This window comes from Macrotis lagotis, chromosome 5 (assembly GCF_037893015.1).
Source record: "Macrotis lagotis isolate mMagLag1 chromosome 5, bilby.v1.9.chrom.fasta, whole genome shotgun sequence".
Lineage (NCBI taxonomy): Eukaryota > Metazoa > Chordata > Mammalia > Peramelemorphia > Peramelidae > Macrotis > Macrotis lagotis.
The window spans coordinates 35,382,598-35,399,453 of record NC_133662.1 but is presented as its reverse complement, the minus strand read 5'-3'; the positions used below and the strand labels follow the sequence as shown (position 1 = coordinate 35,399,453).

The window sequence follows — 16,856 nt, the reverse complement described above, 5'->3', positions numbered from 1 at the left end:
TTTTTTCCTTTGACCTCCCTAACCTTTTCTTTTTTAAAAAAATTTGTTTATTTATTTTGAGTTTTACAATTTTTCCCCTAATCTTGCCCCCCCCCCCACAGAAGACAGTCTGTTATGTTAGTCTTTACATTGTTTCCATGATATTGGAATTGATCTAAGCTGAATGTGATGAGAGAGAGATCATATCCTTAAGGGAAAAAAAATAAAGTAGAAGAGATAGCAAAATTACATATGATAAAGTTTTTTTTAAATTAAAAGCAACAGTCTTTGGTCTTTGTTCAAACTCCATAATCCTCATCCTAACATTTTCATCTCCTTTTCTATCTTTTCATTTCTTCCCAATCACTTCTGTTACTTATCTGTATATATGTCATATCCCTCTACTAAGCTCCTGGGAGTAAGAACATATTTATTTTTTCCTCTTTTTCATTATTGCTTAGAACTGGCCCTTGCAAACTATAGGTGCTTAATAAATGTTTAATTAAATTGCCTACTTCTTTTCAGAGTCTGACATTTGAGATGGAATACATAGACACATTAAATTGAATTATACTAAATACATTAAAAATAATATACCCCCTGTGGAATTAATGAAAAAATGCCAAGGAAGGTGGCCTAGGTATACCAAATCTAAAATTATATTATAAAGCATCTGTCAACAAAATGTTTGCTACTGGCTTAGAAATAGAGTGGTAGATAAGTGGAATAGATTAGATGCAAGAGAAATAGTAGTATATGACTATAGTAATCTGTTGCTTGATAAACCCAAAGATTCCAGATTCTGGGATAAGAACTCATTCCTTGATTAAAATCTGTTAAGAAAACTGAAAGATAGTTTGGCAGAAACTAGGCATAGACCAATATCTCACACCTTATACCAGATAAGGTTGAAATAGGTACAGGATTTAGACATAAAGGGTGATATCATAAGCCAAGTAGGAGAACAAACAAATTAAAACAATTCTAAAGTACCACCTCATATCTCTCAGATTGGTCAATATAACTAAAAAGGAAAATGATCAGTGTTGGAGGGGATGTGGGAAAACTGGGACACTAAAGTATTGGTGGTGGAGTTGTGACTGATCCAACCTTTCTGGAGAGAGCAATTTGGAGCTATATATAGATCTAGCAATACCACTATTAGGCCTGTATCCCCAAGAAATCATGAAAAAGGATGAAAACCCACATGTTATTTATAGCAGCTCTTTTCATTGTGACAAAAAATTGGAAATTCAACGGATGTCCACCATTTGCGAAATGGTGAACACATTGTGGTATATGAATGTGATGGAACATTATTGTTCTATAAGAAATCATGAGGGACAAGACTTCAGAATAGCCTGGAAAGACTTGCATATGAACTGATGCTAAATGAAATGAGCAGAAACAGAAGAACATTATACATACTAACAGTAACATGGATTGATGATCAACTATGATGGACTTCTTTCATCATTATAATACTCAAAGACAATACTAAAAGAGTTGTGATGGAGAATATCATCCATATTCAGAAAAGGAACTGTGGAGTTTAAATGCAGACCATTTACTATCTTCAATTAAAAAAAAGTGTCTTATGAATTATGTTGTTTTTCCTCCCTAATTATTTTTCTTCTGTTTGGATGTGATCTTTCTTTTATAACATGATTGATATGGATCTGTGTTTGGCATGATTATAGATGTAGAGCCTATATTACATTGTGTTCTGTTGGGTTTGGGGGAGCGGGAAAAAATATAAAAAAATATTGTTGAAAAATACCATTACTTGTAGTTAGAAAAATAAATAAGGAAATGGGGGATGGGATGCGGCCTTTCAAAGGCCTAAGATGGTGTTATTATGTGGAGACACAAGAGGATGCTAATTTAAATACCCCTTTGCTATGGTAGCATCATAGATTGAGATCTGGGAAGCCATCAGAGGCTATTTCAGTCCCATTATTTTACAAATGAGGAAAGTGAGACCTCAGGAAGTTAAATAACTTTCTGAGGTTCATAAGAGCAAGTCCAGTCTTCTGACTGGAGTGCTCTTTCTGCATGCTGAACATTTGATAGAACTGGAAATAGTTTTAGAGACTATTTCAAGAAATAGCCTAGGAGAGAATAGTTTAGTGCCATGATCCACTGGGTCACAAAGAAGTGAATATAATAATTGAACAATTAAAAAACAATAACAAACTAGACATTGTTAATGGATTTTTTTTTTGTGAATCATGAACCCTTTTGGCAGTCCAGTGAAATCTATAGACTCCTCAGAATTATGTCTTTAAATCCATAAAATAAAATACTTAGGATTATAAAGAAAGTCAATTATATTGAAACACAATTATTAAAATATTTTAAAAACAAATCTATGCATCTTAGGTTAAGAGATATGCCCAAGATCACAGAGCCAGTTAATGGTAAAGTAGAACTAGAACTCAGGTCAGCTAATCCCTTATTTGGATCTCTTTCTATTCTTTTCTCTTGAGAAATTAATAATCATTAAAACTTGGGGGGGATCACAACCCATTACTAAGGACATATTGGTGACTACTGGCTTCTACTCTTGGTCAGATTGTTATTTTATTTTTTTCTGCTAAACATGAATAGAAAACCATTTTTGCAACTTTATTTTTTAGAAGTTTTTTGGTTTACTTTTTTTTTTTTTTAGGTTTTTGCAAGGCAAATGGGGTTTTTGCAAGGCAAATGGGGTTAAGCGGCTTGCCCAAGGCCACACAGCTAGGTAATTATTAAGTGTCTGAGACCGGATTTGAACCCAGGTACTCCTGACTCCAAAGTCGGTGCTTTATCACTGAGCCACCTAGCTACCCCTGGTTTACTTTTTTGAAAATGAATTTAATATGGGGGCAGCTAGGTGACACAGTGGATAGAGAGTACAAGTCCTGGAGTTAGGAGGACATGAGTTCAAATTTGACACCAGACATTTAATAATTACTTAGCTGTATGATCTTGGGAAAGTTACTTAACCCCATTGCCTTGCAAAAACAAACAAAATAAATGTATTTAATATTTTATTGTCCCCAATTTTACATGTTAACAGTTCTTAACATTCAATTTTTGAAAATTTTGAGTTCCAAATTCTGTTCCTCCCTCCCCTTACCCCTTACTGAGAAGGCAAGCAATTTGATATAGATTATGCTTGTGTAGTCATGCAAAACATTTTCATTTTAGCTATGTACAACGTTTTTTTAATTACAGTGTTTATTCATCTAGGCACAGGTAATGAAATAACTGTGTTCCTTAAGAAAATTATAGCTGAATCTTTATAGAAAATCCTAACTCGTGATCTTTAGGTCAGATAATAACAAATGTATTTCTTTAAGAGTTCTTATGACCAGGAAAGGAGATTGAATGAACTTGTCTTTTTTTTTTATTCCACAGATGGATTTCTCCTCTTTGAGCAAGTACCTTTGGTTGAAATAGATGGGATGAAACTCACCCAAACCCGGGCCATTCTTAGCTACTTGGCTGCTAAATACAAGCTGTATGGGAAAGACCTGAAAGAAACAGCATTGTACAGTATCAACTCTTTCCTTACCTGATTTTGACCCACTATAAGTTTCCCATAATAGAGAACCTATTCTGATATAACCTTTGGGAAGAAGTCAACCTTTTAGAAGAGAAAGAGGGTGGGTCAGATAATGACAGAGACTAGACTGTCCTTAGAGAAATTTTTTAAGTTGATTCTTTTTCAGTTAAAAAAAATAAAGTCCTTGTAACAAATAAGAATAAACAAGCAAAACAAATTCTTATAATGATCATGCCCCTAAAGATATCTTATTCTGTATATTTAAACCATCACATCTCTGTCAGGAGGTATCATTCACTACTGATCTTCTGGATTCATGGTTGATGTGTTGACCAGAGTTTGGAAGTCTTTCAAAGTTGTTTTCTTTACAATTTTGTCATTATTGAATAATTTTTCTTCTGGTTCTGTTTACTTTCCTTTCAATCAGTTCCTATTATTCTTCTCTGATTTCTCTGACTCCATGTTTTTCATCTTTATCATTCCCTAGTAATATCATTTCCTTTAGTTACCAGCTCTTTGTCACCACAAAAAGTACTGATATAAATATGGGTCTTTCTTTTGATCTCTTTGAATATAGGTCTAGTCATGGGATTGCTGGGTCAAATGCTATGTGCAGTAGTAACTTTGGGGCATAATTTCAAACTTCTTTCCAGAAGTACTGAAATAACCATAACATCACCAACAGTGGATTAGCAAACCTATTTTCCCCTTGTCTTTTGCCCTTTTTGTCTATATTGTCAATCTTACTGGTGGGAACTAAAATCTCAGATGTATTTTAATGTGCATTTCTCAGATTTATTTGTGGTTTGGTATATTTTTTCATATGACTACTAATAGCTTGGATATCTTTCCTTAAAAAGTGCTTGTTCATATTTTTGGTAATTTCTCAACTGGGAAACTGACCCTAAGGAGAATTCAAAAATGGGAACAGTTTTTCTTTATTGTTTTCTCTTCTTCTTTCTGGGTCTTTTCCCTAGCCTTAGTACACTTCTTCTTGTACTCTATAAGTTCCCAATTTTCTCACATTCTTTCTTATTCTCACATTCCCTCTTGAGTCTGCTATCAAAATCTGTTCCCCAGGGAAGGACCAAATAAACAGGGGAAAACTGAGATGAAACTTTCTAAAGGGGCTTAATATATTATCTATACCAGAAATATTTTAGGATCAGAGGATTTAGAACTAAAAGGGATTTGAGATACCATCTACTCCAATTCCTCCATTTTAGACATAAGGTAACTGAATCCCAGGGATGTGACTTCCCCAAGGTAATAAATACATCCACTGGGAATCAGCCAGATACGAACTCAGGTTTTTCAATAACATGCATTGATCTTGGGGCTATTATTCTAGGAGACATTAGGGATAAGCATTAGCACTTGTCTTTTGATGGAAAGGATAATGTTAGGTAAGAAATATCTCGAGTTTGAGTTCATGTGATAGGTCACTGCTGCTGAAATACTGCAGAAATTAAAGAGGTAATATCTTAGGTTTTATTATGATTAAGCATATAATTAGAATTATAAAGAGGTTTTAATAGGCAAAATTACATCAGATGGACAGAGAAATAATACATATTATGCACTCATACGTTCTTTTAGACTATAAAAACTAAACAGTGAAGATTTATAATCCCATAAATAAATCACAAAAGTTGAGCAAACTTAAATGGAATCATAATCTCACACATCCCTAAACAAACAAGCCTAATCAAGCAGATTCTAAAGACTAATTTTTTTTTGTAAGGCAATGGGGTTAAGTGGCTTGCCCAAGGCCACACAGCTAGGTAATTATTAAGTGTCTAAGGCCCTATTTGAACTCAGGTACTCCTGACTCCAGGGCCTGGGCTCTATCCACTGTGCCACCTAGCTGCCCCTAAAACAGATTCTATATGTAAACTAAATCAAGTTACAGATTATATTATATTTAGAAGGTTTGGTTGAGAAGGGAGATTTACATACTTATAGTCATTTTTATTTTTTCAAATAAACCAAATCAAATTATTTGGTAAGCCTTGATTCATTTTTTGGCCTTTTATTTTAAGTAAATTTTCACATCCCATGGGTTAGGTTTCAGCCAGCTCAATAACTTCCTAGCTCACCTCATACACAAAAATTAATAAAAGAAAATAAAATTTAAAATAAAAAATATCATAATGATAATGATTTTCATAATAGTTAGCCTTTTTATGTCACTTTAAGATTTTAAAGCCCATTATTTGCATTATCTTATTTGATCTTCATGATAATCTGTGAGGTTGGTATGATTATTATTTCTATTTTACAGATGAGGAAACTGAGACTGAGAGAGGCTAAATGACTTGTTGGGGTTACAAAATTAGTAGGATTTGAGAAAGGATTTGAACTCAGGTCTTTCTTGACTCCAAGTTCTATGCTTTTGTCTTCACACCATGATGGTGATGTTCTCTCCAAGACAAACCGTCATGGTCAGGTATATCTAGCCTTTGTTCTATGTATGCCTGTGTTCCTGATGATCTTCAAATTCATCATCATTCTACTTTATTACTCAGTAAAAGAACAATGTAGAATTAGAGGCATCAGCAAGCCAGTTGTGAAAGGCATTTGGTAAACAAGGGTCACTTCTCAGCACCTGGGAAATGTCAACACTATTGCAAGGTCTATCTGAAGGTCTAACCCAAATTACTAAAATAAAGAGATTTTAAAAAATTACAGATGGAAAAATATAATTTCTGCCAGTGTGCTGTGGTGCATTAGTCAAGGCAGTAAGCACCAACTGTGTGCCAGACATAACCTAGATTTGAATCTTGCTTCAGACAATCCCTGTATGTGTGTGTCTCTGAGTAGGTCATTTTACTTCTCTGTGTCTCAGTTTCCTCATTTATAAAATGAATGGGTTGGAATGAACCTAAAATCTTTGCCAGCTCTAAATCTATGCTCCTATGACTTAGCGTAGATATAGAAACTGCACCAAAAGAATAACTTTGAGTAAAACTTGAAATGCTCTGCTTTCAGGATTGATATGTATACAGATGGCACCATGGACCTGATATTCTTAATTGCGATGCTTTATTTCAAACCACCTGAACAAAGGGAGAAGGAGACTGAGCTTGTTGTAGAGAAAGCCAAAAGCCGCTATTTTTCTGTCTTTGAAAAGGTAACTGACTGTGAGTCAAGGATTTCACCTGCTCTAACATGACAAATTTCAAATCTTTGCCATCACAGAGTGCTGTTATAAATATTTTAGAACCTAAAGGTTCTTTTCCTTTTCTCCTCAATCATCTGTGGAAATGTTTGCTTTATTCCATAAATTAAAAATTTTTTTAAAATAAAATGAAATGAAAATTTCCTTTTCTCTTTCTGGTCTTGAACCTACTCTTTGTTCTAGATTGACTAGCCTGAGAACTGTTCCCTTTATGCAACATTTTAGTTCCTAATTGCATTCTTTTCTACCAGATTCCATCAGAATGGGGAAATACATTTGCTTCTTCATTTCTGCCTCAAAAAATCCCTGGCTTCCATAAAAGCATAATTGAAGAACCTTTTCCTACATTAGTACATTTGTGATTATCAACCCCCCACCCCACTCATCCTTTTGGGGTTCTCTTCTTTTTGAATTTACTTCACACTTACTTTTCAAACTTATTTCTGTTCATGTTATTTCCCCCCAGAAGAATGTAAACTCCTTGAACACAAGGACAGTTTTGTCTCGGTCTTAATATCTAGCATGAGGTTTTGAATAGAGTGTACATTTAGAAGTGTTTGTTGAATTGGACTGGATTCAATCAAAGGTTGTGTGAGAAGAGAATATTTATATATTGTCTCAGAAGGAGTAGACAATATCAGACCAGAACTTCATGGATTTCGGCCAATATTAAGGAAAAATTTTAATACTATACACAGAACTGTTTGAATGAATTTAAAAGTTTGAAAGCATGTAATATTTTTTTTCAGGAGCAGCTAGGTGGTGTAGTGGATAGAATACTGGGCTTGGAATAAAGAAGATCTAAATTCAAATTCAACCTCATTCACTTACTAGCTATGTTATCTGGACAAGTCACTTAATCATGTTTGCTTCAGTTTCTTCATTTATTAAATAGATTGGAGAGGGAAATAGTAAAATACTTCAGTATCTTTTCCAGGAAAACTCCAAATGGCATCATAAAGAGTTGGATACTGTGGTAGCTAGGTGGTGTAGTGGATAAAGCACCCGCCTGTACCTGGGTTCAAATCCGGTCTCAGACACTTAATAATTACCTAGCTGTGTGGCCTTAGGCAAACCACTTAACCCCATTTGCTTTGCAAAAACCTAGGAAAAAAAAGAGTTGGATACTACTAAAAAGACTCAACAATAAAAACCTATCCTCCAACTGCACCCCCCATCAACTGTATCTTAGGGGAGTACCTTATCATTTCACTTTTCCAAGTCCTTTCCTCTTTCTGAGGCACATTGCCTTCAAGGTCTTTGCCACCATTCCATAGGATAATATCCTAGAGTTCCTCTCCCTCACCCAACTGAATTTGTATTAAAAAGAATATTTGAGTTAGTATTTCATATTGCTTGTAAGGTTACCATACAATTTTGGGGCTGAAATGAGCTTCTTGATTAAAGGGATACACTTTGGGGATAACAACTCAGTACTGACTATTACAGAGGAGGTAACCAACAGGTCTCAAACTATTGATGAATCAGGGGGATGTCTTCCCCTGGTGGAATGGGTGAATGAGAACAATTTGTGCCAGTGTCCATGAAGGCGGCTGAACAAGGCATTATGGAGTTTGGTCAGACATCGAAGATGATGGACCATCACCAATTATCTTGACTTTTGTCTTGTCACTGAACTTAGATAACTTAGGAAGATAGAAACTTTGTGCAACTCTGCTTCTCTTAAATCCAATTCACTAGAGAATCAAGGCATCATTCCTGGGATGCCATTGGTTGCTTTTGGAAACAAAGGATGAATAACAACAGTATATAGATTTTAGAATTAGAAGCCAAGGATTCCAGTCCTGCTTCTGTCACCTATTACCTGGGTGACTTTGGACAAATCATTTAATTTTTCTTGCTCACGTCAATTTCCTCATTAATAAAGGAGTTGTGCTAGAGAGGTCTAAATCTTCCAGCTCTAAATCTATGATAACATGACTAAGAAGCAATTTATCTCAATGGCCTTTATGAGGATTAAACCTTGGCCTAAAGTATCAACCAAGGAAACCAGCTCAAGCAAAGAATCCAGTTCTTTTCTCACAACTATATACATAATTGTTTATGATCCCATTTGGGCTTTTCCTAGCAAAGAAATACTGGAGCGGTTTTGTCATTTCCTTCTTCAGCTCATTTTTACAGATAAAGAAACTGAGGCACAGGATTAAGTGACTTGCCCAAGTTCACACTAATAGGTGTCTGAGGCCAGATTTGAACTTAGAAAGATGAATTCTTCCTGACTCCAAGTTCAATATTCAATCTTCTGAGCCACCTAATTGCCTAAAGCATGCACACAAATACTGTAATCCAAATGAAGCAATGAGACATACTTTTAGTCCTGCTGAGCCAAGGTCAGATAAAGTTTATTTTTACCCAACATCCTTTTGCTATTGTCTTTTCCTTTCCCTTCTACAGATTTTGAAGAACCATGGACAGGATTTTCTGGTTGGCAACAAATTTAGTTGGGCAGACATACAACTGCTGGAAGTTATTTTAATGGTAGAAGAATTATCTGCTACTGCTCTCTCCAAATTTCCTCTGCTACAGGTATGTGATTAAGTGTGGGAGAAGAAGGGGGAAGGGGGGAAATCTATCTCCCAACATACATCTGAAAAAAGGAGCAGGAAAAGTTTGAAATAGAAGTGATCTATCCAAATTAATCCCTAGGACTCCATGTGGTATCTAAAAGAAATTTAAGGATACCAGTTGGATGTTTCCGTTAACTTTTCCTTCTTTTGCTATCTATTTTGGAGACATCTGGATAAAGGATTAAATCCTTTGGGCTTCTAATTTCACTGTTAATTTTCAAGGGCTTATTTTGTTTTGTGTTTTTCTTAATTAAAGTAAGGACTTACCTTAGGCAAAACGTGTGTGTGTGTGTGTGTGTGTGTGTGTGTGTGTGTGCACACACACACACACACACACACACACACACACACACATATATATTCTATAGAGATTGTCAGTGCTGCTTTTACCAAAGTCATCTCACTCATACTCTGTATCATGCCAAGTATTTCATGCTATCCACTGACTATGCAATCTCAGAATTCCCTTCATAGCAGTGACCATTCTTCTACATATTTTATTTATTCCCCAGTTACAGTGGTCCACTTGGCCATACATTTTCTTCTATCTTTAAACTCTATGACTTTATCTTGGCTTTCTCCCAGAAATTCATCCCCCCCCCCACATCCACCTCTATCTATCACTTGGTTACCCTGATCCCTGGCTTCCTCCAATACCCATATCAAATTTGACCTGTTGAAGGTGGCCTAAGGGTCCCTCTCTCCTTACAAAAGTTTTCCCTCTGAGATTACCTTCGGTCTACTCTGTGTAGAATAGTGGGGTAGAATAAGGTGCAGTGGATTGCACACTGGACCTAGAGTCAGGAAACTTTGAGTTCAGATGTGACCTTAGACACTTATTAGATATATCATCCTGGACAAGACACAATCTCTGTTTGTTCTCAGTTTTCTCATCCATAAAATGGAAATAATATATCTGTAAAATATACTATTTTAAAGTACCTAGCACTACTTTAGTAGTAGACCCTGTTAGCTATCATTATTATTATTATTATTATTATTATTATTATTATTATTATTATTATTATTATTATTGGACAGCTAGACGGTTCAGTGGATAGAGGTCCAGACCATGAGTCTTCTTAAGCTGAAATCTACTCATTCACTTACTAGCTATGTAACCCTCAATGAGTCTCTTAACCTCTGTTTGCCTCCAATTTTCTCGTTAGAAAAATGAATATTTTTAAAGTACCTAGCATATAGTTGACCCTATATAAATATTAGCCATTATTATTATTATTATTGGGCTGCAAGGTGGAGTAGAGGATAGAATTCTGGACTTAGAGTCAAAAAAGACTCCTTTTTTTGCATTCAAATCCAGTTCAGATATTACTAGCTGTGCGACCCTGGGCAAATCATTTAACTTTATCTGCCTCAGTTTCCCCATCTGTAAAATGAACTGAAGAAGGAATGACAAACGATTCCAGTGTCTTTGCCAAGAAACCCTCATTTGGGGTAATGAAGAGTAAAATATGACTAAACAGGGGCAGCTAGGTGGAGCAGTGGATAAAGCACCAGCCCTGGAGTCAGGAATACCTGGGTTCAAATCCGGCCTCAGACATTTAATAATTACCTAGCTGTGTGGCCTTGGGCAAGCCACTTAACCCCATTTGCCTTGCAAAAACCTAGAAAAAAAATATGACTAGACAAAAAACAATGATTATTATTTTACAGCTTGTATTTACATAGTTATCTACCAGTTATCTTTCCTGCTAGGATGTGAGCTCTATGAGAGTGGAGCACTTTTTTTTTTTAGGTTTTTGCAAGGCAATGGGGTTAAGTGGGTTGCCCATGGTCACACAGCTAGGTAATTAATTATTAAGTGTCTGACTGTAGACTTGAACTCAGGAGCAGCTTTTTTAATCTTTTTTTTTTTTGGTACCCCTAGTACTTAGCACAGTGGCTAGTATATATTATTTACTAAGAGCTTAGTGACTGACTATGTTCAGACCTTTCCCTCTGCTTTTTTGCAGCATCAAAATTTAGCTGACCTCTTTTGAACCCACAACCCTATTCTCTTCTTGGTATCCTTGAGTAGATATTTCTTTGAATCAGATAAACTAATATCCAACTGAGAAGCTGGTTTATCTCCTTATTTTTCCTTCAAACACAGTGTCTCAATCTGCTTAGGTCAAATATTTCTATCTATATCTTGGGTCAGAGGACCAACTTTCTTGTTTTTTTGTTTTTTAGGGGTTTTTTGCAAGGCAAATGGGGTTAAGTGACTTGCCCAAGGCCACACTGCTAGGTAATTATTAATTGTCTTTGACCGGATTTGAACCCAGGTACTCCTGACTCCAAGGCCGGTGCTTTATCCACTACGCCACCTAGCTGCCCCCCCCAACTTTCTTTTAGGAAGGTTTTTTATATGCCTTGTATATAGTATTGTTTTGCAGCTCACCTCTAAATTATGTTTTTTTTTCTTCTTCAATTAGGCATTTAAAGCAAGAATTAGCAACATCCCTACAATTAAGAAATTCCTTCAGCCTGGTAGTCAGAGGAAACCCCAACCAGATGACCACTACGTGGCTACCGTGAAGAAGGTTCTACTGATGTAATGGCCAAGAGTGGACCAAAGATTCAGTTCATGAATTAGAAGATGAGGGTTCAAATCCTGTCTCTGATGCTTGTATAGCTTGTCCCTGGCCTTCAGTTTCCTTAACTGTAAAATGATAGGCCTGGACCTAACAGTCCTTTTAAGCTCTAAATCAATGAATCTATGAAGTAGAGAGTATAAAGATTTTAACAATATTGTTATCAATAGCACAAAGTCAGCATTATAGTGATTAACTGAAGCTTATCTCTGGGAACCAAAAATAAAATGTTAGATGAGTATAAAACTAATGATGCCCCTAAAAACAACAGTTGAAATCAAATGCAAAGTTGATTCAGTTTAAAACTATCTTTGTGGTGTATGATATGTCCTTTTAAAGATTTTTTTGATATTTTCATATTACCTTTATTTTCTAATAAACCTTTTCTCTCTACCAAGAAAATCATTCTTTGATATAAAGAATAAATAAAAAAGAAAAATAAAGCAGTTCAGGAAAACACCAATACATTAGTGAAGTCTGTCAATAAATGCTCTGTTGGTATAATGTTGTTTTTTTCAAGTAGCTGATAATTTGGAATGAAGTACTACAACTTAGTTAAAATAAACATATTATGGAAGAATTGATGCAAATTGTAAATTTAATCATTTCAAGTTCTTGCCTCCCTGAGATCTCCCTGAAATCCTTCTGTGTCCTTCCCCCCCTCCCCCCATCTCTCTCTCTTCCTCTCTCCAATATTGTATTTATTTATTTATTTATTTATTTTTAGTGACTGAGCTTTTTTTTACATGCAGGTTTTCTCTTTTTCCATGCAAAAACTACTGCGATGGTTGAGATCTCTGCTGTTCAGATATAGCATCTCTTAGGATTCTTGTTGCTTGCTTGCTTTCCAGACATAGGTTAGGGTACCAATGTGTGGGTATACACACTCATACACAATCTGAATATTCATCTGCACAAGCTGGGACATCTACTGCTTAAATCTTGCCCTCATATCTTAATTCAATCTCAGATTCAACCCCAGAGACAAATAAGACCCTTCAGGATAACCCCAACATAGCTACAAACCCCAACATAGCTTAGGCACAAGCTGCTGGGAAGCCATACTTGGACATAACAATATACTCTCATCCATCCAAAGCCTGACTCAGCTATCTGAACATCACAAAATTCTCTTTCTCCTCCTCAGCTCCCATTGATATTTAACCTCTCAATATCCCTTCATTGCTCTCTATGGACCCAGGGGCCAATTTTCTATTGATTACCAACCTCTGGAAAATAATCTAATCACTTTTTTATCACCTAGGAGAATACTAGGCAAATGTGAGGTAGATGCTTTGAGGTCATTAGCATAACCAATGCTCTGGGGCCAGAACTAGGATTTAGTCCATTGGATGAATGAATGTGGGAAGGACTTTCCAGTCTAGTATTCATTTTAGACTATTTATGCTCCTAAGAGTAAAAAAAAGTGGCTACTGAACCCATGAATCAAAGGAAGCTCCTTTGACTCATAGAAGACCACAGTTGTGAACCTCTGGGCAATACCATAGAGAAAATTTAAGGTGGTGTAGTGGATTTCCGAGCCCTGTGCTTGAAATTAGGACAACATCTTCATGAGTTCAAATCTGACCTCAGACTAGCTGTGTGATCCTGGGCAAATCATTTAATCCTGTTTGTCTCAGTTTCCTCATCTGTAAAATGATCAGAAGTAAATGACCAACCACTCCAGTATCTTTGCCAAGAAAACCCCAAATGGGGCCATAAGAAATCAGAAATAACAGAAATGACTCAACAGCAAGAGGAAGGAGGCGTCAGTTTTTTGGCAATTGAGGAACTTTATCACCATGGAGGTCAATTCATTCAACAAGTGTTTTATTGACCTAGGTGTGGTGGGTCATACCTATAGACCCCCACTGCTGGATGAGACTGATGGATCATTAGAGTTCAGGGGTTCTGAGCTGCAGTAGGGCTAAAGAGTGATCCTGCAAAATGCCACATTAAGTCCACCATTAAAATGATGGTTCAAGGGCATGATGTCACAGGTCAGAAAAAATGAAGCAGGGTAAAGCTTCTGTGCAATCAATATTGGCATTGGTCCCATGAGTGATCATTGCACTTTCAGCCTGGGTGAGATAAGGAGATGCTATCACAAAAAAAGAAGTCTTTTTGAATGATTACCATGTATAAGATCTAGGTTAAGCACTGAGGGGGATAGAAAGGTGGAAGGAGGTCCTTTCAAAGTAGTATTGGCAGTTCACATTTATATAAAAAGGCTACATAATCCAACTTTATGGGTTGGTATTTTCATGTGTGTTTATTCCCATTTTACAAATGAGGAAACTCAGGCACAAATAAAGGTAGTTTACATTTGCAAATGTCAAAGTTGGGACACAAAAGCAGACCTTTCCAGACTCAAAGTCCATTATTTCATTTATTTATTTCTTCTACTACTATGTGTAAATCTCACAGAGTTCATAATTCAATGGAACAAATAAGAGAGGACATGAAGAGCCTATAATATAAATACATGCAGGAACTCAGAGGAAGGAGAGATCACTTTTCCTTAAGGGAATGAGGAAAGGTTTCTTGGAGAAGGTGCCTTTTTGACTAAGGCTTGAAAAGTAGGTAGAGATTAGACACTAAAATTTAGGAGCCCCGGTGTACAGTGAAAGAACTACATTTAGATTCAGAGAATGTGGATTTGAAATCCATCTGTGTCACTTATTATGTCACTTTGGGCAGGCAATTTAGTTCCTTACTGGCATAGTCATGGGGTCTCTTAAGATCTATGATTCTTTTAGCAACATAGAAACAACTGGGCTTACCAACTAATTAACAAGAATAATTAGGAAAAAAATAGGAAACTATAAGTAGCATAAATGCAGCTTGGTGGCAGAGTAGATAGAACACTGGGTCTGGAATTCTGGAAGATAATTTGGATAACCCTGTCCAATTTAATCAATATTCATTTAACTATCAGTATCAGTGATTATAAGAACGATAATTAGAATAGGAGTAAGTTGGAGTTAATTAATACTGTTAGAATAGAAGTTATAAATTAGAAGTATTTATAGTTGTTTCATTTCTAGATATAATTTCTAGATAATCCACTTTTTATCGATGATTATATTGTTTTTAATTGATTTATGGAATAGATTTAGGTCTGTTATAAAGATTTATATTAATTCATTTATTAATCTTGTCCTATCTCATTCTCATGAATGTACTATGAGAGCTGATTTCCAAAAGAAATAGTTTCCCCATGTCCTCTGTTCTTGGAGAAAGGCAGCTGAATTCCAAAAACACAGTCATATTGGCAAATTTGGTATACTTAGGCAACACAACCTACAAGATTGAATTTGTTAAAACAAAGGCAATGGACTAGATTGTGCTGAACACTGCTTCCATTCTATGTGGCACAGATTGACTATTTTTTTAAAAGGTTAAAAGGGAAAATGATCTATGCAGCAATAGAAAATAGATAGAAGATAATTAATAGGGGCAGCTAGGTGGCCCAGTGGATAGAGCACCAGCCCTGAAGTCAGGAGGACCTGAGTTCAAATTTGACCTCAGACACTTAATAATTGCCTAACTGTGTGACCTTGTTCAAGTCATTTAACTGCATTGCCTTAAATAAACATTTAAAAAAAGATAGGGGAGGCTACAGCCTTGGAGTCAAGAGTACCTAGGTCCAAATCCGGGCTCAGACACTTAATAATTACCTAGCTGTGTGGCCTTGGGCAAGCCACTTAACCCTATTTGCCTTGCAAAAACCTAAAAAAAAAATTAAAAAAAGGTAAATTCTGGTTGATTGATCATAAGAGATAGCATATGTATATATGACACAAGATCACAGAATTTAGAATTTAGCAATCATCTAGTCTGTCTTCCTTATTGAGACCAGGAGAGTTTAAATGATTTGGATAAAAACTATATAAGATAATAAACAACAGAGCCTAGATTTAATTTTAGGGCTTCAAACTTGGCTGGTTATTAGCATAAAATAAGGAGGAAAAGGTAAATTTTGATCAAATTTCAAAGGGTTTTACTCACTGTATTAGGTCCTATTGCTTGGCTTTTACTTCCCTACATCCTCTTGATCTGGATGTTTCCTCTACCAGGTTACAAGAGTTCAAGTCTGCTGATTTGGGATGACACAACAATTTTGAATGCTAATATGTTTTTAGATGTCAGAATCAAAGATAGTGTTTGCTTTGAGTGTTGATACAATGATTTTTCTTGAGATTAGGGCTGGATACTTCTCACTAAAGGGCTGCTAGGTCCCATTGCCTCATCCCCCAAGAGGGAACTGAAAGAACTATCCTCCATAACTTGTCCTAGACCTTAGATTCCAGTTTCTTTTCCACCCTGTCCTCTTTTCTTTTCTTTTTTAAAAATTGGACTTGAGAGTTCATTGGTGTGGGGAACTCAGACTGGAAAGTTTCCCCCTCCAGAACACAAACAGATTGGTCTGTAACTACTGTCTGATCTTAGAGAATTGCCTAGGCAACTGAAAGGCAGGTTCTAATTAAGAGACTATTGAAGAACTCCAGGTGAGAGAGGTGATGAGGGACTGACCAAGAATGATGACCTGTGATAGAGAGAAGGAGATGAACATGAGATGGGATGAGGACATAAAAGCAAAAAAAGACTTGGCAACCGTTTGGATGGTGGGTGGATAAGGAAGTGATGAGTTGAGGATTAGTTCAAGTTTGTGAACTGAGTGTTTAGAAGACTGGTGGTATCCCCAATAGAAACAGGGAAGTAACAAAATGGGTGGGTTTTGGCGAAAAGATAAAATCCTGTAGCCCATTGCATTTTGGGTATAGTGAGCTTGAGATACCTGTGGGGTACCCAGTTGGAAAATGCTCAGTAGATAGGTAGTAATGTAGGACTAGAGCTAAGAAGAGAGAGTGAGGAGTGAAAATGTACATACATACATACATATATATGGGATTGAGGGATATATATACACATAAGTGTGTTGTTTATGTATATCTATCTCC

At 36.0% G+C, this 16,856-nt stretch overlaps 1 protein-coding gene across 1 annotated transcript in view; it reads left to right on the top strand.

Annotated features, from left to right (window-relative positions):
- Positions 1-12,464, top strand: part of LOC141489667 (glutathione S-transferase A4-like) — a 49,883-nt gene extending 37,419 nt beyond the window's left edge. The window contains exons 4-7 of the mRNA XM_074190179.1: positions 3,382-3,514; positions 6,521-6,662; positions 9,126-9,257; positions 11,734-12,464. Of these exons, the coding sequence (XP_074046280.1) occupies positions 3,382-3,514; positions 6,521-6,662; positions 9,126-9,257; positions 11,734-11,856 (530 nt within the window). The 3' untranslated portion in view covers positions 11,857-12,464. The remainder of the gene's footprint in view (positions 1-3,381; positions 3,515-6,520; positions 6,663-9,125; positions 9,258-11,733) is intronic.
- The last annotated feature ends 4,392 nt before the right edge of the window (positions 12,465-16,856 follow it).